At 36.6% G+C, this 25,050-nt stretch overlaps 1 protein-coding gene across 2 annotated transcripts in view; it reads right to left on the bottom strand.

The window, feature by feature from the left end:
• Positions 1-25,050, bottom strand: part of LOC132696374 (semaphorin-1A) — a 785,898-nt gene that overhangs the window by 671,254 nt on the left and 89,594 nt on the right. For both annotated transcript variants that reach the window (XM_060661169.1, XM_060661178.1), the window contains exon 2: positions 11,336-11,718. In XM_060661169.1, the coding sequence (XP_060517152.1) occupies positions 11,336-11,450 (115 nt within the window). In that variant the 5' untranslated portion in view covers positions 11,451-11,718. The remainder of the gene's footprint in view (positions 1-11,335; positions 11,719-25,050) is intronic.

Here is a 25,050-nt window from a genome sequence, read left to right as displayed (position 1 = left end):
ATTAGAGGCAAACTAAAAACTCTTGAAATATGCATTCACTTGAACAAATTCGTAGTTCCTTGGGGCGGACTGGTTCAAATCCTCCCGAAAGGTGCTTTCTCCTAAACAACATATATACATATTTGGCAGTTACTTTCTCTAGTGCGTTTTTTAGGGAAACGGCTGAATATTCTGTAACCAGAGTCCAACAGTGCACAGTCCTGCTCTTAAAACTCAACCTATCGCCTGAAAAGCATTAACATGGGTTTTTGAATGTTCTTTTTCTAGAAACACTGTTGTCTGGGGTTTACGTTATTCTGATATTATTGAACTTCTTCAAACGTTTCGTAATGTTGCTGAAATCTACTTCTACTGCTCTCTTGCGACTGAAGTATGGTATAACTCATTTAAAAGTCACTAGACTTAAAATGGGTCTAAACTTTCTGGTCGAGAATGGACACCGATGGACTCCCAGAGCAGTACTTTGATCACCAATTAAAATTGGCGAACACTATGGTTAGGTTGCTGTGCTATCTGTTGCTATGTGCGGCAAAATGTTTGTCCAAGAACTCTCAGGCACACTCTGCTTAACATCCTTATTGGATAAAAAGAAATTTGCTTTCAGACTGATCTTGACTTCGTTGGAAATTCTCACTTGACGATATTTTACAACAATTTAACTAGCTCTAGTTTACCACTCCGAGAAAATAAAACTCAAAAAAATGTGGATTTTTGTCTTTTTATCGGTTTTCAGGAAATCAGGGTATAAATTTATTTATTATTATTAAGATCTTGTTTTATTTTGTTATGTTTATAATATACATTTTTTTTAGTAGTTCTGTTAGAATTGAATGCAGCATTAAGTAAGCATTACCGTTTAAAGATCCTTGTTAGAAGAATACCGGTATTTCCTTAAAAAAAATAAATAAATTTGAATTGAATTGAGTAAAATTGCCATTGTTGTGATGACAATATATGTATTAAGGCAAGGGACGAGTGCGATGGGGTGTGTCGCCCATATTTGAATGATTGCTATGGTGACCATATAAGAGAGGAGCCATGAGTCACGGGCGCGCGAGATCAAAATTATCATACTCATATTACGAATGGTAAATTTGAAACATTAAATAATATACCTCTATAAAGTAATAAAGATATATTTGCATAATGCGGTAGGTGGATTCAAAACACAAACATCAAGTTCATAATTATTTCAATTTCATATGAAATAATTACACAAATATTTTGTAAGAATGCTTTTCATATTATTTAAAAATATATATCTTGTGTGTGTAGTTTACTACTTGTAATTTGCAATCCTTAAAAATTAAGAGCACACAAAACATACAGGGTGTTCTAAAATAACGTTCGAATAGTTAAAATGCGATTTTTAATAAAATAGAAAATTTTTCATAAGAACGGTGTAAGGGTGTCAAACTTTTATGGATTTTTGATGTGAAATATACCTTGAACGAATTTGTTGTAAATTGGCAGTGTTGTTTGTTGTGATAAGGTGATTAGAATTAATTAAATTAACACGATATCGAATATTTAAAAAAATGTTCGCCACATACTTTTTCTCCAATTTTACTTTTTTCCAAATTAAGCAATTAAAAAGGAAACTTTTTTCAATCAAATTCTAATCGGCTTTTTATTAATGTCCTTAAGCGCTATCTAGATTAAAAATTTTAAGTGCAGGGAAACGCCACAAACTGGTTCATATTTTTTTCTCAAAGTCCAAGCAAGATTTTAATACATCCTGTATCCAATAATATAAACTACTATTAAAAATTAAACAAGAGAGAAGTACATTTTAAGACCCTAGGCATTCGTCAAGAAAATTTGAGGGTTGATCCGACTTTTCAACTTACCTTTACATAATTCAATTTTTTTGATGAGTCTTGGCCTTTTTTGCCTTTTTCCTTCTTGAAGACTAATAAGGATGATTTTCCATACTAATATATACACTCAATTCGGGGACCATTAATCAGATCACCGAATGGGTCATTCCCATTGCAAGTTTAGCAATTTACTTCTCGGTTATTGATTTTATAAGATCAAAACGGGGGCAATATAAATTTTAGTCTTCCCCTTATCGAACGACTCTATAGGAAGTTTCCCTTATTCTAACCCCTCGACGCTTCGAGGGTTGGAGTAAAAATAACAAACCGCACACGTGTTTCTCAAGTGGGACACTCTGTCAACAAGTGGAACACTTATTGCTTTCATTATATACAAGGAACCAAAAAGTTAGGATTAACCGAATTTCTAATAATCTCCAGAGAATTTGGTCCAAATATACTACTAAGAGAGAATATCGTCGTTAATATATCCATATATATCACATTATACCCGACATCTATAGTATAGGAGATGTATAGTCCAGGACACGACAAATGGTCATAACTTGTCTCGCCTATCAAAAACGGTTAATATCATAAACCGAGCAACAAATAGCCATGTAAAAGCCTTTATCAGTACAGAGAGGTATTTTTATTTTAGTAGTGTGTAGAAATTTTAAAATTATTTGCGCATTGCCATTAGTGGTGTTACAGTCATTATTTGTCATATTTAAATCGTGGGTTGAACAGTAGCGAACTAAAAAGAAAGTGTCATTTGAATATGTGCCACATGAGAATTGTTTTACAGGCATATAATAATAATAATAATAATAATAATAATAATAATAATAATAATTAATAATAATAATAATAATAATAGACTTTAGACTTTAGACTTTACAAGAACAACAAATGGCAAGTCACAATAACAAACACATTCTAATAACATTCATAGAGAGCAACATAATTATCAGATAGACAAACATCAAACATTGAAACAAAAATTAGGTAAAAAAAAAGTAAATAAATAAATAAATAAATTCCCAATTAGTATTATGGAGACACTCGTGACGCAACACGGATGTACTCATCTGCAGTATAGAATGCGTTCTCCAATAGAAATTGTTTTATTATATTACAAAATTTAGTGAATGGCAGATCCTTGACAACGGTTGGTAGAACATCGTAGTAATTAATGTACAATTTATTTAACTCGGATGTGCGCAGCCTAGAATGGCCCTGGACAATTAATTCAGATCCCCTGGTGTAGTGATTGTGGCGATCACAGTGCTTAGGCATATCGTTCTTTAGCTCATGTATGAGAGTGACTGTATAGTAAATAAATAGTGATGGTAAGGTCAAAATATTAAGCTTTCAGCGAGCAAGAGTTCAAGTTTTTCTACAAATATAGAAAAATCACAGTGCTTAGGCATATCGTTCTTTAGCTCATGTATGAGAGTGACTGTATAGTAAATAAATAGTGATGGTAAGGTCAAAATATTAAGCTTTCAGCGAGCAAGAGTTCAAGTTTTTCTACAAATATAGAAAAATTGCCTCTAGAGCCAGAGCGATAAACATTGATTAAAATAGGATTAACCACTGGTATCTCCACACCACAAAACTCTGCGTGAAGATCCAGACAATATTTACTCAGATTAAGACTGCTACAGGCAATATTATTTTTAACATATATAGCAGTTCCTCCTCTGGAGGTACTGAGACGACAATAATATCCAACTAATTTATAATTGTGAACCTTAATAACATTAAGCAATTCCTCACCATTTACAAAATGTTCACAGAAACATACAATGTCAAAACCAATAGAATTTAGATATTCAGTAACCACATCGACTTTACTTAGGAGACCCTGCACATTGTAGCTCAAGATATTAATGCTGTTCCTACCTCCATCGGTAGTCTTGGGTCGGGATTCTCCCTCACTAGACGTCTCTCTGTTGATAATGGAATTGGATAATAATAATTTGGATAATAATAATTGGATAATAATAATAATAATAATACCAATGATCTTTTTTTCTTCATACCTCAGAGGAAAGATTACATTTAAGTAAATGAAGAAAATGCGGTATCCAACTTATTTGCTCTAATACAACCGCAACAGTGGTAACCGCTATTAATAAGTCTTAAAGTATTACAACCTACAAATGTTACCTAAGCAATAATTTTAATACAACAAAAAACCATTATTTTGTTCAGGAACAAAATAAAATATGGCAGGCAGTTAATGTAAGGACAAATATAACTTGAAGTAAAAGAAAATCATGTGTAAAAACTCCTGTAGTATATTATGTTCGGTCTCTTACTGCCATTACATACGATCTAAAGTTATATTTAAATGATGGGTGAGCAGTTATTTTAAGGTGCAGAAGAAGCTTATTGTGGTTTTTAATAGGTGAAATTCAGTTGGAAAAAGAGAAGATTAGGCAACATGACTGACGAAACGTGTCTGGCATGTGGTCCAATTTACGCAAATTATAGGAAAATCTCAACAAAGCATTTTGATGCAGATGGAAACTCATTTTGTCGTTCTACCTAAGAGCCTGATAAACACTGGAAGCATTAGGATAAGTTCAATAAGTCGGTCAGTTTCTGTTCAACGGCAGTGGTCATTACGTCTTTGTGACAATTATCTGTTCTTAGTTCTACAAAGAACTTTTGAATTATTGAGAAAGTATGGGTATCAAACCGTAACGTGCTATCTAGAAATCAACCAAAGTTTTTGCAGCATTCTGTACAGTTCATAACACCGTTGTTTAAAAGTTATTAGGTAGGAGGTCAATAGCTGGAATACGTAGTCCATCTTGAGAATACAAAAGTAAAATTTATATAATACTATTGCACATACGTATTTAAATTTTAAAAAAACATCAGTCAACGTTAAAATGTTAACATAGCATATCAAAAAATATTTTTTTAATGCAAAATTTGTTGAACTGAGGTGGCATTTACTTCATGAAAATCCATTTATCAAAATAATTAAGAACTAAAAGTTCAGATTTTCACGAAATTATATATTTTGACATTACAATTGTTTCGACAACCGTGCCTTTATCAAATGGTTTGATAAAGACACGGTGTTGTCGAAACAATTGTCATGTGAAAATATATAATTTCGTGAAAATCTGAACTTTTAGTTCTTATTTATTTTGCAAAATTTATTTGCAGGTCTTCTAGAAACGTCAGAAGGCCTGAAACTGCCTTTGGGAGGACAGTGGGGTTAACTAACGAGATCAACCTCACGTCGATTCCTCGATAACTATTCACTACAAGGCTCTCTAGCAGCGACCTGAGTCTAGATCTTAGAGTACGCATGCTGACTTGCAAACTTGGACTCTTAACAGAGTGTACGAAAGAAAAATAAAGGCATTTGAGATGTGGACCTATAGAAGAATGAATAGAATATCGTGGATGGAGTACACGACCAACGCAGAAGTGCTTGTCAGAATGAACAAAGTTGTTGAAAGAAGTGAAATTACGGGGTCCAAAGTATGAGCTACTTCACTTGATAATCCAGGGAAAGATTGTGGGCGGAAGATCAATTGGAAGAAGAAGAATATCCTGGCTGCGGAATCTGCGAGAATGGTTTAACATGACTTCTGCAGATCTTTTCAGAGCAGCGGTTTCCAAGGTCAGGATTGCCATGGTGTTAGCAAACCTCCGGAATGGAGAAACGACATGGATAGGAACAAGAATATCAATAGTTACGACAGCACTTTAGCTAAAGAAGAGGTATTTCAAGAGTTCTTTAGCCAGCATGATCTTCAATTTGAAGATACTTATACAAGAAATAACTAGTTGAAGTTTTAAGAACCAAATCGTATGATAAAACTTATTTCGTATACGATATTATAAAATAATCCAGTAATATAACCCACTTATCACTGCGATTTGACTCAACAAAGTTAGGCGCATTAATATAAACCCAAATATATCCGCCCATGTATTTAATGTATTAATGATGTGCTTGAAGTAGAAAATTATTATAGAAAAAACGTGGGACGACGTAAAACCATTATTTATATTCTTAGTGATAGCACAGATTCAAACCATTCTGCCGAATAATGTTATTTAATAGATATTTATTATTTATATAATTACAATTATAAAATACGCAATACAAGAGAATTGATTCATATATCTCGTATAAAAATGCTTACGAGAATATAAAAACACATACCATTATTACAGTTATTACCATTTATTATGTAAGACTATATAGGATGGATGCATATGTCAGGAAGCCAGAGTAGTTCAAATGTACCTGCCTGACCCGCGCCATACCTACTGACGTTTATTGTTCGTCCCGTCGGATATGCCGACAAAAACGGAACGGATGCAACGCGCATTCCGAACACAGTTCGTTTTCCGTAATGCGTCAAACGAACTAGGGGTGGTTGGGGGGAGCGCCAGGTAAGTCGCCTATAGTCCCGTTCCAACTCTCTTGGTCCTGTCCAGAATACGAATGAGCAATTTCGCCATTATTATGCTGCCTCCGGTGTGAGGATATTTTGTCTGTAGAATATTATTTTCCGGGTACACTCTCCTTCTCTCTCTCCTTTTTCACGGTGTCGTCGTTAAGTGAGCACGCAACTACACCTACTCACGTCGATTTTTCACTTCGCGCGGGGGTATGGGGAGAGGGAGGATTAGGAGGAGAAGGAGGAGTAGAACTGATTAACGTGATTAAACGAAAGGTTTTATTTAAATAAATGCATTTAGATGCTCTGTTTTGAAACACTATTTTTATGAATGAACGGAGTAAACAGCACTCACAAAAAACTACGAATAACCGTGTGAAGAAACCTAGTACCGAAATTATTCGCAAAACCGCGTACTTTCTTTGCTAGAACAATTTTAATTAAATATCCGTCTCGAAGTGTTTCGAACAAACATTTAGTTTCGGAAAAATTAAGAGAAACGTGTACGCAGCATTCACTTACCTCTGGACGTCGTAACGTCGGCACAACCCAGCAAAACGTGGTACCGGTGTACGCGCACACTTGCAGCTTCAGGAAGAGAGAGAGGCGTGACAGGAGAACGACTTTATACCCTATACCTTACGCATAGGCAACTTGGTATACTTAATTACTATTATTCGAGCAAACAAAGAAGTAGAAATTTAACATACAAAAATTAAATTGAACACAATGCAAACTATCCGGAAAAAAATGTACAGACGGATCCTATCGTCAACTTACGTCTTCTGTTGAACGCAAACTTAAATCTGTTATTAAGGCTTCTTCTTAATCGGAATCTGTGAAAACATCTGTCACCCCTCATTAGTCTAAAATTCCAAGTCTCTACGCACTCACTAGGATTCACAAACCAAGATTATCCCTTCGACCTATTGTCAGCATCGTTGGTTCCCCCAAAATAAATATCTAGCTTCTATATTTAGTTTCGCACTTAATTCTTCTTATTTCATTGAACAATTACAAACCATTACATTAGACCGAAACGATTTTCTGGTTAGTTTATATGTAAAATCCCTATTTACTAAAGTTCCTACTACCGCAACTTTCAACATTATTTCAGATATATTAAAATCCGAGATTCTGGAAGAAAATTTTCTCATCGTAATAGAAAAATGCTTGTCTGGAATATATTTTTCTTGTAACGGTCAAGTTATCACCAATCATCACCAATATAATTGAAAAGAAAGTCATTCCGAGATTTTCTTAGTCATTTAAACACTGTACACCCTAAGATACGTTTTACCATCAGTTTCAATTAAGCTCTGAAGAGGCAACAGGATGATGAAACAGTATTGCAGTAGCTTGTGGAAGTGCCTTTGAAAAATTAAGAAATCATCTTTCTTCAATTATTTTTTACCGAATTGAGTTATTTATTTTATTTAGCGTATGGCATTACATGCAATGTATAATACAAGTACAGATCTAAGAACAATCATGAATAATTCCACAAATGTAAAAAGATAAAAACTATAATTCAATGTCAAGGTTTGTTATCCATTCCAACGCCGATGCAGATACCTTCATAAAGTCAAGCCAGCTTCCCGTGTATAAGCGTAAGGGACACTCGCTATGAATATGCTGGATGGTCTGTCTTGGTGCTCCACAGTCACATTCTGGTGATGCTGTTTTCCCCCATCGGTGTAACGAGTCCGCGCACCTTCCATGTTTTGAAGAACATCACTTGCTTTCACACTCCAGTCGCGCTTCCATTGGTCTTTGGGATCATAGCCATCATTTTGGAGTGCTTCAGCCAGATATAATCACGGTTTTCTGGACTTTAGTCTTCCGTGTCTCAGTTGTGGGAGATCTTTATGAATTGGTAGTGCTGCGTTTAGGATAATTTTTCTATATTCGCGTAGAAGGGCCTCATTTCTACGCATTTCTGCCGGTAATATGTTGCATAGCACTGGCAGCCAGTATGTAGGTGTAGACTTAATAGTACCGGATATCAGCCTCATTGTGCTATTTAGTTGTCTGTCAACAAGGCCTGGAGTGACAGCTATTGATCCACACTGGAGCGCAGTATTCGGCCACGGAGAACGCTCCACATAATTTTTGGATTATGTTATTTCGGGTTGCTATCTTCGCTGCATTATTCTCCAGGTGTTTTCGATAGGTGAGCGTGCGGTCCAAAGTCACTCCCAAATACTTAGGGTGCCTGTTATGATTCAAAGTGGCATCCCCCAGCTGCACTTCTATTCGTGCGTTTGCCATTTTATTATTAAGATGAAATGTTGATGTTTCTGTTTTGGCAGGGTTTGGTATTAGTCTCCAATTCTTAAAATATGTATGTAGTCTGGCAAGGTCGTTGTTGAGAATGGTTTCTGCAGCGTCAAGAGATTTGTGCCTAATAGCCAGTGCTATGTCGTCCGCGTAGCAGAATTTTTTCCCCTCTGTGGCTGGAAAATCTGATATGTAAAGATTAAACAAAAGGGGAGCCAAGACAGACCCCTGCGGGAGACCATTATTTATTATCTTGGTGTGGCTAATTTTGTCGTCGAGGACCACATTGAAGCACCTATTGCTCAGCATGTTTTGTATTAGACGGGCTGTTGTTTGGCATGGTATGGCTCTCAGAAATTTGTAGTTCAGTCCCTTCCTCCAGACCGTATCATAGGCTGACGTCAAGTCCAAGAACACAGCGGCTGTTTTTAGTTTTTGTTGGAAACCCGCTTCTATGTGCGACGTCAATGCCAGCAGCTGCGGCCCGGTCTAAATCCTGCTTGCTCAGGAGGCAGATATCCCGTAATGGTGCAACCATTTCTATTATAGAGGAGGCGCTCAAGTAATTTATACGTGCAGCTGAGAAGAGCAACTGGTCTATATCTTTTTAGCTGATCAGCAGGTTTTCCTGGTTTCAGCAGGGCTATTATTTTAGAATTTTTGAATTCCTTCGGCAGTTCCCTTGTCTGCATAATGTTAGAGAAGAACTGCGGGAGCCATTTTACTGTGTTTTTTCCGGCGTAGCTAAGAAATTCCGGGTGGATGCCGTCAAAACCAGGAGCATTGCCCAGTTTTACATCTTTAATTGCAGTGGTGACCTCATTATCTGAGAATGGTTTGGAGAAGTTTGATTCATTCGGGGATGTTCTTTTTAATGTTTTTAATTCTTCCTTGATTTTTATTGTATGTGCTTTTTGGCGGGGAGCTCTAGATGTTGCCACGATCCTATTAGCTATCTCGTTTGGTGTGATAGACATGTTTTTGCTTGTCTTAGTTGTAGATCCGCCCAGTTTGCGCAAAAGACTCCATGCTTTCCGGCTTGAATGAGCGAAGTTCATCTCCTCGACCATCTCCGTCCACTTTTGCCTTCTAGCAGCATCCAAACTATGCATCAAATCGTCAGAAATCTCCGGGTCACCGCCATTGGCAAAGTCGTCGTAGAGGCTCTGGCAGCGTTCGTTCCACCCTGGTATATATTCCTTTCTGAAACCTCTGGGGAGTGTTTCTTGGCCACGGCGATGACAGCGTTTTTGAATCGATTGTAATTCTTTGGTAGGGGTGGTATGAATCGAATTATTTTATCTAGCACGTTGCGATAGTTCCCCGAATTGGCTGTTCGGAAATTCCATCTGGGACGAGGGACTGATTTGATAAGAGGTATGGAAAGACCGACGTCCATCATGACCGGTCTATGCTGGCTATGTGGAAATTTATCGGCAACTCTTCTTTGAGCCGGCAGTGGTCTGTTACCGTCAGTGGTCACGAAGCATAAATCCGTATTGTAGTCCCTTTTCCACACAGCTGAGTGGAAAGTACCTTTTTCTTTAGCATCAAACACGAGATGTAGATTATTTTCCTCGGCCCATTCCTCCAGTGTTTCTCCACATTCATTACTTCGAATTGAGTTGTGGATCTCGCATCGCAGTGTCTCTTCATTGTCTTTATTCATTCACTTAATTTTCGCAACAATTTTAGATAGGGGCTCATTCGCCTCGGTCTACCTTTTGTCATTATTAAAAGCTGTTATTAGTACGACCAAAAATATAGTATCTCAACCGCAGACCATCGCAGGACCGTAATAGGGTTTGCCTGAGATGGACCGTAACGAATATTTGTAGAAACTTTATTTGAAACGTAAACGGAGCGTTTTAAATTTGATTAAGCATTGATGCTGGGGGGTTTTTCGAATAGGTAAAACCGTTTATTTTAAACCTCAGGTGATATGCATCATTCCTAAGAGTTTGTTCTTATGCATTATGGATGTATTTCAATGTGATCCTTCCAGTATTTATGTACGTGATTCTCGAACTTTGACCCTGCGAGGCTATTTTCACTGGGTAAGTACCAGTACTCTATATATCTTACAGGTATGTTTGAAAGTTTGAAAACTTATCTGGTCTGCCTGTCGATTAACAACATTCTTCTTCTCTTTTTGTGTCTTTTTAAAAATACAGCCAAATATTTATTAGAATCTCGCAATTAAACATTTTTTGAAGCTTCCTGTTTTATCAAACTTTAAAATGTGGAGACCGTGGAATGAAGCAGATGTTCCCCTGTTAGAAGAAGACATGGAAAACGACGCAGAATTTGAAGACGAAGTGGAGATGATAGTCGAACCTAATGACAATTTAGAAGACGAACTACCTCAGCAAATAAAAAAAACGGGTACATTTTTCTTCCCATGCTAAACAAATTGTTTAAATGTTTACAATTTCCAAAAAAATCAGAGGTGTTAGTAGGAGCGGCACAGGTGACATTGAACCTAATAAATTCTTACTTTGTACCAATTTTTTTAAGTACACTTTTAAGAATTGCTAGGCGAAAAAGATTGAAAACATACTTATATCCCGCTTGTTAGTGTAGGTAGATGAATTCCTAGGACGGCTAAGGGTCTGCTAGGAGTTGCTGTTTTGGAGTAATAAGTAGAAGGCAAAGTGAATGACGGAGTCGGTTGTAAAAGCACTATAATTCTGGTCGAAGGATACGCGCGAAGCCGGCGTCGTGCGTGCGTGATGGAAAACCGATCGTTATCTCTAATTAATTAAGGATTAACAAAAAAAAAATTGCACTCACCTAATTGGACGTACATCTTCGGTCTGACGTTCTCCTGCCACGCGGAAATCGTCTCCGTCGGACACCCGAACAATAGCCAAGTCAGCGAAACCAAAAGCGCACCACGACCCTGCATGTTACTGTGTTGCGATTGCCGATCACTAGAACATGTCAAACGGGACGAAAAATCACAGCACAACTGTCACCACTCGCAAACCGGTGTAACCTTCAGCAGCACATTCCGTTGAAGTCGCGGTGTAAATAAAAAACCGAACGAGAAAAGGGAATCGCACTCGACGCGCTGTATCAAAACGGACGCCTGACGTCGACTGGAAGACACGCCGTCGCGACGGTGCCAGCTGACTATCCCCTCCACGGACGTTCACTACGCCAGCGCCGGCAACCTGCAACGGACGTAAACGGAATTACGGCGGGAATGCATCAGACCGAAAAGAAATCATTTGCATGCGTACACGGGGCGAGGGGTTAGGGGGGGTGGTGGTGGTGGTGGTGATGTGGTGTGGGGGTGTAACTCGATATCTTGAGGGTGCGGGGAGTAGTTTGGAGTGGCCTCCCCGAAGCCGGTGTGTAATTTTTGGTGTTAATGTTAGATGAGTGGCTGCGTAATGCCGTCGGCAAGCTTGTATTACCTGACTTTTGGGGGGAGGGGGGGGAATACGATACCCGTGAGGGTGGGTTCGTTTGTGTTTAATTGCCGCTTTATTCGATGACTCGGAGTTTGACCCCTCGACGTACCGACCGAACTGAAGAGTCGATTCGCAATAGAGTTCAACAAACTATATACAGTTTTTTCGACATAGCCCGGAATTTAACTTTGAAGATCTAACCGCCGGCCTATCTCGCTTGGGTTTCTCTTCGTAAGCCTCAATAAATAGATTCCACAATGACGTTCCCGAACCGTACTTCGGCACTTCGTGCATACTAATGTTGCAAGCTGTTGAATGTTACAATATTTATAAAAACAAAGTTATTCTAAACAAAATAACCACTATCGTCACTAGACTCATTTTGTCCCAGTGGTGCGTTAATGCACCACCTATTCTACGAATTATTTTGTCACATCCACAGAATATTTTTGCACATCCGTTTAGAAATTTTATTATTACCACTACTAAAGGACATAAAACCGTAGAAAGTGCAAATTTATGTGTAATGGAAAGATGTTATATATGACTTCAAAAGTTAACCAAACCGGTACATAAATTTGTATCACATTTTCAAGTAAATCCAAAATAGTAAAAAAAAATATTTTGAATTTGTATTGCCATTTTTGTTAAGTCTATAGCATGCAGATTACATCGCAGAAAACATACATTGGAAATACTATAGTGATTATGCTTTATATTTTGAAAATATTTACTGGTGCGTGAATGCACCACTGGTTTTATCTGTGAAACAAAACTTCGTTATTGCAAGTCTAGACAAGTCAGCGCATGTAGAATAAACATCCAACAATTAGCGTGTTCTTTAGTATTAGCTTGCGCTTTGTGCAGTGAACGTTACAGTTCGTAAAATATAGCATTTCCGAGGACTTTGACTCAAAAGGAATTAGAGGCGGCTATGAAGATTGTGATAGATGAGGACAATAACAATTAAAGTCGTATGTATTATTTGGATTTACGTATTCTTATGTAATGTAGCATTCCATTCCTTGTAAATTTATGCTAAAAATAACATATTGACGCGGTCTATATTCCACCCGACATGGATACCTGGACTGACGAAGAAGATATGAACGATAACATAAATCTACCAGAGTTTGGGAACCAACTGATATAGTTGGGACTTTCGAGTTACATACACCGAATGATAGAGCTGTCCTTCAACAGTCCTGTAATTCACCAAGTACTGAACCTGAATGGGACTCATCAGATGATGAAACCCTGGAACTCAAAAGAAGACGTATGCTTTCTGCAAACGACAGGCTTGCTTCTACTGTCAAATGGAAGATTGAGTACACTCACACACTTATAGCCGATGAATTTAGATCATATGAGGAACTAAAAAATAGGCTTTCTGGAAAAACTCCGCTTGAATTATTTTTTATGTTTTTTGATGACGAAGTGATTGAGTTGATTTTTAATCATACATTGCTTTGCGACTTTTAAAAACTGATAAAACAATTACTCAAAGAAATCTTGTACCTGCCATAGATGAAGTGGGTTATGATAATCAAGGTCACCTCAAGACTGTTCATGCTAATAAAGCCCGAAGGAGATGTAGAATCTGCCACAGCCACACAATTTACGTTTGTAATAAGTGCAATGTGCATTTACATACTTCATGCTTTGTAAAATATCACAAAAAATGAAACGGAGTGTTACCAGTGGTGCAATCACGCACCATGAAATAATATGCGATTTTTTGTATGTATCAATTCAGGTTCTATTTGGAAAACAATCTACTTTTAGTTGTTACGTCTTATGGGCTCCAATACATTAATTAATATTTTACCCCAGTGGTTCGTGTACGCACCAGTATTTTTTTGTATTTTGACACTTGTAAAGTATTCTTAAGTGCAACAAAACAAATAATTTCAGAGCAAAAAAGTATTTTTTAATTTTTTTAATGCTTGGGACAATATGGGTTAACTCTGGCACATTTTCTTCTTCGATGACATGTTCAACACATTTTTTCCAACCAGAAGCAGATATTTTTTCTAGTTCACTTACAATTAATTCTATTGCCCCAGAACTAAATTTCGGCAAGGTGTTGTTTCTTCTTAAACTGGGTCTCAGCTGTCCCCATATCAGTTCTATCTATCATTTTCCGCTTCTTTGTGTAAGACTTTTCAAAATACATATCATTTTCAAGCAAAAAATTTTGAATGACTTCTTTTCCGCTTGTGCGGAATGGTAGCTGGCAAAGCGTTATCCACTCGACCAGCTTCAGAGCCCGCATGTAGAATGATAATTCGTTTGTTCCTCGAAACTGGTGCATCCGATGAACGAATTTTCTGCTGTTGCCATCAGTCCGTCCTTTCTTGATTGTATCATGGCTATCAAACCAGGTCTTATCTAAATATATGATGGGGACGTTTTCAGCACGAATTTCTTTGAATTCTCTCAAATATCTTGTCCTGTATTCCATAAAAACTTGTCTCTTATTGATGGTATTGTAATAAAAACCAATTGTTCGTACGAACGCACTCAAAATCTCTCTCAATAGTCAATGCCAATGTTTAAAACACTACGCAACTCTTCATGTAAAATTTTACAATTGTTACAACAACATTCTTCTAATGCGCATCATATATCAACCGTCTCACTATTCTGGCATGGTGCCTGTCAAGTAGACTTTTTGGGACCCCACGATCATTCCGCGTACGGCGTGGCGTACGGTGTTTTAGTCATCTCGGACGATGATTTCATGGCTCCACTTTCCCCAAATGTCGATTTCAGAAACAGAAACACATTTAAAATTATAATTTTGGCAGCACCTGGCAAATTTGTCGGGTTCTTTGATCCACTTCAATGTGACACAAGTTCATCGTGACGTGTGGAAATGACGATGATCTCTCAGACAAGTGCTATAGGGTAATCGATAGATTAAAACCTAAACTATAAGTTATCATAATTATGAAAATTAATGTGATCATTTTAATATCTCTTGAGGCACATTATTGCAAGTAGGGATACTGTGAGGTTTCTAGGTTTGAGTTTAAATGAATATTTAAACTGGAAGTCTCATTGTGATACTCTCATTTCAACTCTAAATAGTGTAAGTTATTAATTATTATTATTAATTAAATAATTTTATAGATCTTCGTGAGATTTCAACTAGGCAACAGTTGCGTAATTTATACTATGGGAACGTAGAGTCCCGATTACATTATGGGATCAATTTATGGAGAGCAGCATCTGTAAATGCCGATAAAGTATTTTTAGTTCAAAAACGAATATTAAGGAGTATTGCGCATATTACAAAGTTTACATCTTCTAGGGGTTTTTTTGCCCAGTACAAAATTCTCACACTGACGAAATATCCAAAAATTTTTATAGCCTAGAGTCTAGACGATTTTTTTTGAGTAAATGTTTTATTATATGCCTATGTATTGGGTTGTTCGGAAAGTCATTTCGTTTTTTTTGGGGAACATGAAAGACAGTTTTCGTATAATGAATAAATATTTTATTAAATTATATATTGGCCATTCTGGTCCAACACCTTTTGCCATCTTTCTGGCAGTAACATAATTCCCCTCTCATAAAAGTTTTGGTCCTTGCTGGCAAAAAACTGGTTCAGGTGGTTTTTGACATCTTCATTTGAGGTAAAGGTTTTGCCATCCAAAAAATTTTGCAGGAACCGGAACAAATAGTATTCGGAAGGCGCCAGATCTGGAGAATATGGTGGATGTTGCAGTACGTCCCATTCAAGCTGTAAAAGTTTTTGGCGAGTGACCAAAGTTTCTTCCTGTTGATTAATTCGGGCCTCTTCTCTTTAAGTGAATCATTCAATTTGTCCAGTTGATGACAATAGACTTCTGAATTAATCGTTCTATTGTCCGGCAAATGCCCAAAAAAAACGATTCCTTTGACATCCCACCAAACGGAGAGCATCACCTTTTTTTGGTGAATGTTGGCTTTTGACACGCTTTGAGCCGGTTCATCTTTTCTGCTCCATGACCTCTTGCGTTTAACATTGTTGTATACAACCCATTTTTCGTCCCCAGTAATAATCCGCTTCAAAAATGGATCATTTTCTTGACGTTTGAGGAGCGAATCACACACGTCAACGCGACGACACAAATTTCGCTCCGTAAGTACATGGGGCACCCACACATCGAGCTTCGAGGTTAAGCCCATGCCTTTCAAATGGCCATAAACAGTCGAATTCGACAAATTTAATCTCTCACCGATCTCTCGTGTGGTTATTCGCCGATTTGCATCAACTAATGCCTTTATCGCATCTTTGTCAGCTTCGACCGGCCTTCCAGACCGTGGTGCATCTTCGACATCAAAATTGCCGGATCGAAATTTTGCAAACCAGTTCTGGCACTGGCGTACTGTTAACACGCCTTCTCCATACACATCCGTCAATTTTTTTCTCGCTTGGACAGCATTTTTACCTTTTCTGAAGTAAAAAAGTAAAATATGACGAAAATGCTGCTTATTGCTCTCCATATTTAAAAGGGCACCAACCAAAAACTACTGCGTAGAATTAATAGAACTTTTTCACACACAAGCCTTGCAATATCAGCTCTCAAGACATATAATGGTTATGCGGCTTAAGTGTGAAGTTGGTTTCGAAAAAACGAAATGACTTTCCGAACAACCTTATATATTTTACCTATTATGTATTTTGACTATCCCTATACAACTGTGGTTGGCTTCGGGAATATTATTATTAATATTATTTTTTAACTGCTTACAGGTTATCAGGACTTCGTTAGCGGGGCCGCAAGACTACGTCCTCAATTGTTCCTCGCCAGGACCGATCGGGCAATGTTCGCTGCATCCAAGAGTGCGTTCTGCATTATACGGTAAGTATTACAATTTAGACCCAGTCTAATTAAGTTTGTTTTTAGTTCCGTCGGTACAACACCCATGCTGGATATGATCATGACCTCCACTCTCTGCATGTGCCACAGTTCTTTAATTTCTCATTTCAGATCATCATATTTTTGGATCTCCTCCGCCTTCTTAGAGTCGATGTTGTGTGTTTTTGTCTCCTTATCAATAACCGTCAAGTGTGGTCGATTATGCCTGATTTCCTTGTCTGTGATGATGGCTTTGTCCCAGTAGATCTTCGCTTTGTTATTCTCGATGACTGGTGGTGATTGGAGGCAGAAATATGGCTTTTTATCTTCAAGGTTTATGCCGCACTTCTTCGCCAATTCGAGGTATATAATGTTTGCAACATTGTTGTGCTTCTCTACATATTTTGTGTTGATTAGTTTGGGGCATCCTGACAGGATGTGTGTATTATTATTATTATTATTATTATTTAATGGATTCCTCAGTCATCGCTGGATGTGGCTCCTTCCCTCTTTCGGCATTGGCTGCAAGAAGATAGGTGGGTAAGTTTTAGGTTATTTTGAACATGTTTAGATGTTTAGTTGTTGGGGTCGTTAAGTACGTGTCTGACAATTCCGCTGGTTTCAATGGGAATTATTTTTTGTAGTTGGTAGCATATCTGTTCTCTAATGTTGAGCTTTTTAAGGTTTGCGATCAATGTATGTGGTATTTCTCCGGTTGCGCCTATAATAATTGATACTACAATGACTCTTTCTTGGTTCCACATCTCTTTTATTTCATTGGCAAGAGGTAAGTACTTACTAATTTTCTCGTCGTGCTTTTTTTGTAGGTTTGTGGCGAGTGTGACGGAGAAGTCAACCAGGTAGGTATGTTTGTTTTTTTTTTTCGGTAAACACCAAGTCTGGTCTGTTATGTTGCAGAGGTAGATCGTGTAGTTTCAAGAGTTCTTGGTGTATTACTTTGCCTATGTTGTCATGTCGTTTGGTGTATTCCTTTGGGGCAAGCGTTCGACATCCGCTTATTATGTGGTCGATCGATTCAGTTTGTTCTCCGCACATTCTACATTTGTCTGTTGGAATATTTTCCTTCATTATGTATTTTTTATAATTTCTTGTTACAATGACCTGGTCTTGTATTGCAATTACAAATGCTTCGGTTTCGGGGAACAAGTATCCTTGTTTTAGCCAATTCAGGGAGGCATTTTTCTTGATATGCGGTTGCATCAATGATGCCGGATAGCGGCCATGGAGTTCCTTTGCTTTCCACTTCTCTTAGAGGTTTATTATTATTATTATTATTATTTTTATTATTATTATTATTATTATTATATTTATTATTATTATTATTATATTTATTCTTATTTGCTTGCTGCGGGCTCTCTGAACTGGCGAGAAAACAGTTCAATTCCTCCCACTCAATTCACAATCTTACGAACAATGTGGCATGTCTGTAGTATGACAGCCTTCTGTCCGTATTCCACGATGTTCGGTGGAAGTCCGATATCTTTTAAATTTTTGGAGAAGTTTTTGGAGACAGTTCACTCCGCTGGGTAGATAAACACTTTATTGAGCTGCCAAATGTTTTTCAGTTCCACCACCAAATTTACTTTTTTTTACTGATATTGTGGGAGAGTGGAACAGCGATATCAATTATAAGGGCTTTTTTCTTTTCTTTGTCTATAAGAATGATATCGGGTTTATTGTAGTCCACTGTTCTATTCGTTGTAATAGGTCTATCCCAGTACAGTACAGCTCTGCCATGTTCGAGTACAGCCGAGGGCTGGTATTTATAATACGGTTGGTATGTTTTTATAAGGCCATACATTAAGGCTAGTTGGAGGTGGATAATTTTAGCAAGTTGGTTATGACGGTTCAAATATGCGCTCTCCGGCAACAATATGTTCGATTGATTCTCCAACTGAGCCACATTTTCTGCAGTTGCCCTCCACGTTGAGTTTGAGGCAGTGTTTTTCATAATTGCGGGTTCTCATGACTCTGTCTTGAATAGCCATAATAAAGCCTTCAGTCTCGGGATATAGATATCCAGCGTTCAACCAAGCCAGCGAGGCGACCCTATCAATGTGATCTGCATAAAGACTTCTAGGGAATTTTCCATGTAGAGTTTGTTGTCTCCACAAAGTTTGGTTTTCCTGTCTCGTGTTCAGATCAAAAGTGATTTCTCGGTGCTACAAATTAAGTGGCGTGAACCCTTTGTCCTCCTCGGCGATCAAATGTATTAAGCGGTCCTGCGAGTCTAGAAGTCGTTGTCTTAGATTCATTTCTTGCGTTCGGCATAGACTATAGATGTTCACCAGACCTCTGCCTCCGCTTTTTCTGGGAAGATAAAGCCTTTTTACCGATGAATTTGTGTGCAAGCATCGGAATTTTGTCATCAGACGGCGGGTTAGTCTGCCTAACTCATTAAGGTTCGGACCATTTCAATATCCCAAAAGTGTACGTGAGTACAGGAATAGCCCAAGAATTGATAGCTGTGACCTGATTTTGGCTGACAATTTTGTGTTTAATACTTTGGTAATCCTGCTCTTGTATTTTTCGGTAAATACTTTTTTCAATTGGGAGTGGTCAATTCGTAGGTTTTGAGTTATCCATAAATATTTATATGCTTCATGAGGTGGTAACTCATCAATATCCCGATACGGATCCTCTGCATCTGCAACACCCCCTCTGTTAATCTTGATAATGACACATTTGTCCAGCACTAAAGACATACAGATGTCTTGTGAGAAAGTCCTCACTGTTTCAATCAGCGCTTGGAGTCCCGTTCGGCTCTCACTGTAGAGCACAGATCGTGCATATATAGCAAATCGGATAGCTTTTGTCTTTCTCTATTGTTGATTTTATATCCAATGCCGGAGTCATTCGGAAGGGTTGACAGTGGGTTCATCGCCAAGCAGAACCACAACGGTGATAAAGTGTCACCCTGAAATATACCTCTAGTGATGTTTACTTTTCCAGTGCTGTTATTGTTTAGCAAAATGTTGGACTTCCATGTACCCATTATGTGTTTAAGCACATTTCTCACTTTGGGGCATATGTTATATATTTCTAGCACTTTCATGAGCCAATCATGAGGGACTGAGTCGAAAGCTTTGCTGTAGTCAATGTAACATATATTTAAGTTCCTTTTATTATTATTATTATTACTATTATTATTATCAACGATTATTAAGTCATCGACCACCATCTCAACTTCATAGTCTCTGGATATCGCAAGCGACTAATAAAATTGAAAAATATTAGTATTTAGTAAGAAACAAATTGTAATGAAATGTATATGGTACTTAAAAATGGCGCACTGGGTCTTGAAAAACAATTGAATACCAGCGTACTTCGACTTCACCAATACCCACAAAGCAACCAATGGCAGTTCAGTTATCTACATAAGTTTTTGTATTGCATTCTTAGGGAAATATTTTAGAGTCATTATATTGAACCCTTAAATTGGAAATCAGTTTAAAATTTTATTCGATAAAACTAAAATTCTTGCATGTAATCAGTTCTTCTACCAACGAAAAATCCAAGAGTCTATAGAAATCTATAAACAACGTAACAATCTTAACCGCGACACAGGTCTTTACCTGTCACCAATATGGGAATCACAATATATAATCAAGTACAGAGTAAAATACGAGCCAGTTTCAGTCAAGCTCCGAAGAAGCCAACAGGATGATTGGCGAAACGTCAGCAATTTCGACTCAGCAAAAACCGAGGCAGGAGGAATATATCCAAGTTTTGTAAAAAGTACACCAAACGTGTTGCATACTATACTGTTTCTACGACTGTTAGTTTGCTTCCAAACCCGGACGGTAATATCCCAGAAGTATCCGAAGGGCCTCAGATAGGTGGGACAAGAAACTTACTTAGTAAAGTGACGCATCCCACACGCCAGATCCGTGAATAATTAGGTATGTTATAGAAGGGAGTAGAAAAGACCTTTTAAGCCGTATTTTATTTTATGACGAGAAAAACTTTGTTGTCATATTAAAATCCATTAACATAAAGGACGGTGTATGTCTATTATGTAATGCATTGGAAAAATTCCCCCCGGAAGTCTTGAAGAAGTGATAATATTCTAGCTCACATTACAACTACCAAACCAGACAATGAATTTTTTACGTTATCTGCTTTCTTCTGATGAAGAAGTAAGATGTTAAAAACGTTTTTGTTTTTTTTTTTTTGGTTACTTGCTCTCTTATAATTCGCCTATATTTAACTGATGTTTCAAATATGAACTATTTTCATAATTACACAAGAAAAACTTTGTTAAGCTTTACATTATTTTTGATTTATATGTATTAACTCACACATGGCCAACATACGGCCCGCGGGCCACATCCGGCCCGCGTAATGAATTTATGCGGCCCGCGAGTAATTTTTCAATATTTACGTTTGCCTGAAACTTATATAGTATTAATCAAGTAAATTAATAATATTTCTGGTTTTTCATATGAATTAAACTTTTCGTGCTTATTTGTTATCTGTAAACACACTACAAACTCTATAATATATGTATTTGAAGTTGAACAGTACGCCAGTTCATTCAATGCTTTCCGTAAGTAGCAAACTTGTTAGTAATAACTTGGTCACTTGGAAGTTCGTGTTTCCCTGGCAGACATTTGATGTAACCCTGGCAGACGCATGCGCGGCCCGGGGTAAGCCTTATTTCTACTAGAAATAAGGTCCACCGAACCTACGCGTCCCCCCACTAGGGTTATAAATATCTTAAAATACCTCTAGTAGCCGGTTGTTTTCAGGCTTTAGTGCCCGCTACCACCCAGTGCAGTTTACATCATCGGCTCTGCGTTATTTGTATTGTATTATATATATATATATATATATATATATATATATATATATATATATATATATATATATGATGACACTATATTCCGGGATATCATCCGTTCGCTCGTTGAACTCCGACTGGAATCCTGCATCCGACTGGAATCCTGCAAATCTTGCATCCGACTGGAATCCTGCAGACGTTTCGCCAAAATCTCACTTGGCATCTTCAATGCTCGCGTTCCGAAAACACTTCGTATATATATATATATATATATATACGAGTATATATACTTCTATGTATTTGTTTTTGTACTTTTTATTATAATATTAATTTTATAATTATTATATATTATATATAGGTATTTGTTACATTATTTATATTTTATTATTATACATAGGTATTTGTTATATTATTTATATTTTATATTTTCATAATTTTGTTCATTTTTTGATTAAAATTTTTGTATTTTTTACGCCTGGCCCGCGAAAAAATTTTTTGTTTTCAATCCGGCCCGTGACAAAAAACTGTTGGCCATGCCTGTATTAACTAATACACTTTTTAAATTATAAAGTATCTAATAATTATTGTAACAAATTTAACAACATGTTATTATTATTATTATTATTATTATTATTATTATTATTATTATTATTATTATTATTAGTATTATTATTAGGGGATTGCATGATTTTCTCAAAGGTACGCTATTAATCTTTAAATTTTGCATTTTTTTTTAATTTAACCATTTTCGTATCTCTTATGGTGTCCAATATCCCCATTCTGGATATCCTAACCTTGGATATTATTATATTATATATATATTATTATTATTATATTATATTATTATTTGGGGATTGTTTAGTTTTCTCAAAAGTACGCTATTAATCGTAAAATTTTGCATTTTTTTCTCTAATTTAACCATCTTTGTATCCCTTATGTTTCCCAATATCCCTATAATGCAGATCCTAACCTTGGACACACTGTATATTATTATTATTAGGGGATTGTTTAGTTTTCTCAAAAGTACGCTATTAATCTTTAAATTTTGATTTTTTTTTTTTGTAATTAACCATCTTCGTATTTCTTATAGTTTCCAATATCCCCATGATGAACACCCTAACCTTGGACACACTGTATATTATTATTATTGTTATTATTATTATTATTATTATTATTTGGGGATTGCTTATTTTCTCAAAAATACGCTACCAATCTTTAAATTTTGCATTTTTTTTCTAATTTAACCATCTTCGTATCTCTAATGGTTTCCAATATCCCCATGATGGACATCCTAACCTTACATATTATTATTATTATTATTATTATTTGGGAATTATTTAGTTTTCTCAAAGGTACACGCTATTAATCTTTAAATTTTGCTTTTTTTTTCTTATTTAAGCATATTCGTATTTCTTATGGTTTCCAATATAGCCATGATGGACATCCAAACCTTGGATATTATTATTATTATTTTTATTATTATTATATATTTTTTCTAATTTAACCATTTTCGTATCTTATGGTGTCTAATAACCTCATAATGGACATCCTAACCTTGGATACACTGTATAATATTATTATTTGGGGATTGTTTAGTTTTCTCAAAAGTACGTTATTAATCTTTAAATTGAGCTTTTTTTTTTCTTCTAATTTAACCATCTTCGTTTCTCTTATAGTGTCCAATATCCCTAACGTTGACCACACTGTTATTATTATTATTATACTTGCGATTCCATTTTACAAGACAAGTTGCCCCTTGCAATCCCGTATATCGCTTCTTTATTCGTACCAAATTACCCAAATAAAGAAAAACGCCACGGCTCTAGAGAAAATTCGGCTCCACTCGTCGTCACGAGTCATTTAGTATTTCGACACCTCGCTGGTTTTCACTGTTTGTTTTGTTTCGGTATCGTTAGTGGATAATACTTCGCCGAGTTTCATCGTAGCCGTCGATTCCCCCGACCAAAAAGGAGGAATACACAATAGATTTCGACTCGCTGCGCAAAGGGGAGATGCGGGGGTCGATATCGGGGGCTGTCAGAAATAACTTATTTCCGTTTTTATCGGTAAAATAGGGAGCGTCGCATCGGATACGCTTCGAGATAAAATTTTGACCTTGAAACGAGTAGCGTATTCGTCTCGCCGAAAAAGGACCAAAAATGAGGTTTTGAAAAGGGTTATTTAATTCTATACTTGTTACATTTGAAAAATCTCTTTGTTTAACGTTTCTTGTCTTTTGGTTTTTACGAAATTACTTTGGAACAGTGTGACCTACGTAATTGAGATTTGTCTTCTTTTTAACCCTTCACGAGACACCTAGGTCTATTAAAAATGGCCGCGATCCGACGCTGGCATCCACCTTTTTTTCGAGATTTTCCACTGTTTTTTGGGCATCACGATAAGTGTCACAAAGTTGAAGCTATCGTCTTCAAATCTTGCATTTGCATTTGGTCTCCTGATGGAACGTATTGAAATTGGGGGAGCTATGGGGTCGAGAAATATTTTTAAAAAATTAAAAATCGCGTTTGCAAGGGTTGAAGAAAAAAATGAATTCTTGAAAACAGTTTCTATCGAAAAAATTTTTGAACAAGATGATCCATGGAATCAAATTCTATAAGCCATTATTCTTGATAATTTTTAAATTGATAATAACTTGAAAGCTGAGCTTCAATAGTAAGTTTCTTTTACAAGCTCATATAGCCCGTATGCACAGATAAAACTTTTGTATTTAAGATTTTCAACTATGGTACAGGGTGTTCAGTTTAATTCGTGCTATATTAAGAAATGTAGCAAGTATCTCAAATTTGCAGCTATCGACTTCAAATTTTCCAGACAGGTAGAACTCCACACCCACATTTAGACTGTTGATACTCAGAGATATCGAATGTCGCGAAGTATTTCTTAAAAAAAAATTGAAAAACATTTTTGGCTTATTTCGTCTCCCAGAAAAAATATATTTCCTCGAAAACTATTAATCCGATTAAGAAAATTCTTTAATAACTTTTATTTAAGGCGTTTTTTTTTATTATGCGTATGTCATTCCCTATTACGGGGTACTGCATAATTTCAGAAAAGAATAATTTTCTTGCAAACTAGTTACTCTATGGGAAAAATTCGTGGACCGGGAAACATGGAAGATCCAGGGCTATAACCTCTACGTCGAACATTTTGTTTATTATATAAATTTTCTTTTTTGTGGATAAATTTATGTCCGTAAATGAAAAACTGTAAAAGACAGCATAATTTGGTTTACACAGTATCATAAAATGTGTCGAAAGCTACAGTTTATGTGCATTATACAGGGTGCTCGAGATATTTGAATAAAAATTATTAATATAAATAGCTATTACTGGTACAAATTAATATATTTACCAAAGTTGGCCATGATTTTGAATTTAGGTAAGACTTCAAAGTTTCACAGTGGTCCTCAGGAGC

Source organism: Cylas formicarius, unplaced genomic scaffold, assembly GCF_029955315.1.
Source record: "Cylas formicarius isolate icCylForm1 unplaced genomic scaffold, icCylForm1.1 PGA_scaffold_10__41_contigs__length_53128322, whole genome shotgun sequence".
In the NCBI taxonomy this organism is placed as follows: Eukaryota; Metazoa; Arthropoda; class Insecta; order Coleoptera; family Brentidae; genus Cylas; species Cylas formicarius.
This window is presented reverse-complemented; position numbering and strand designations above follow the sequence as displayed.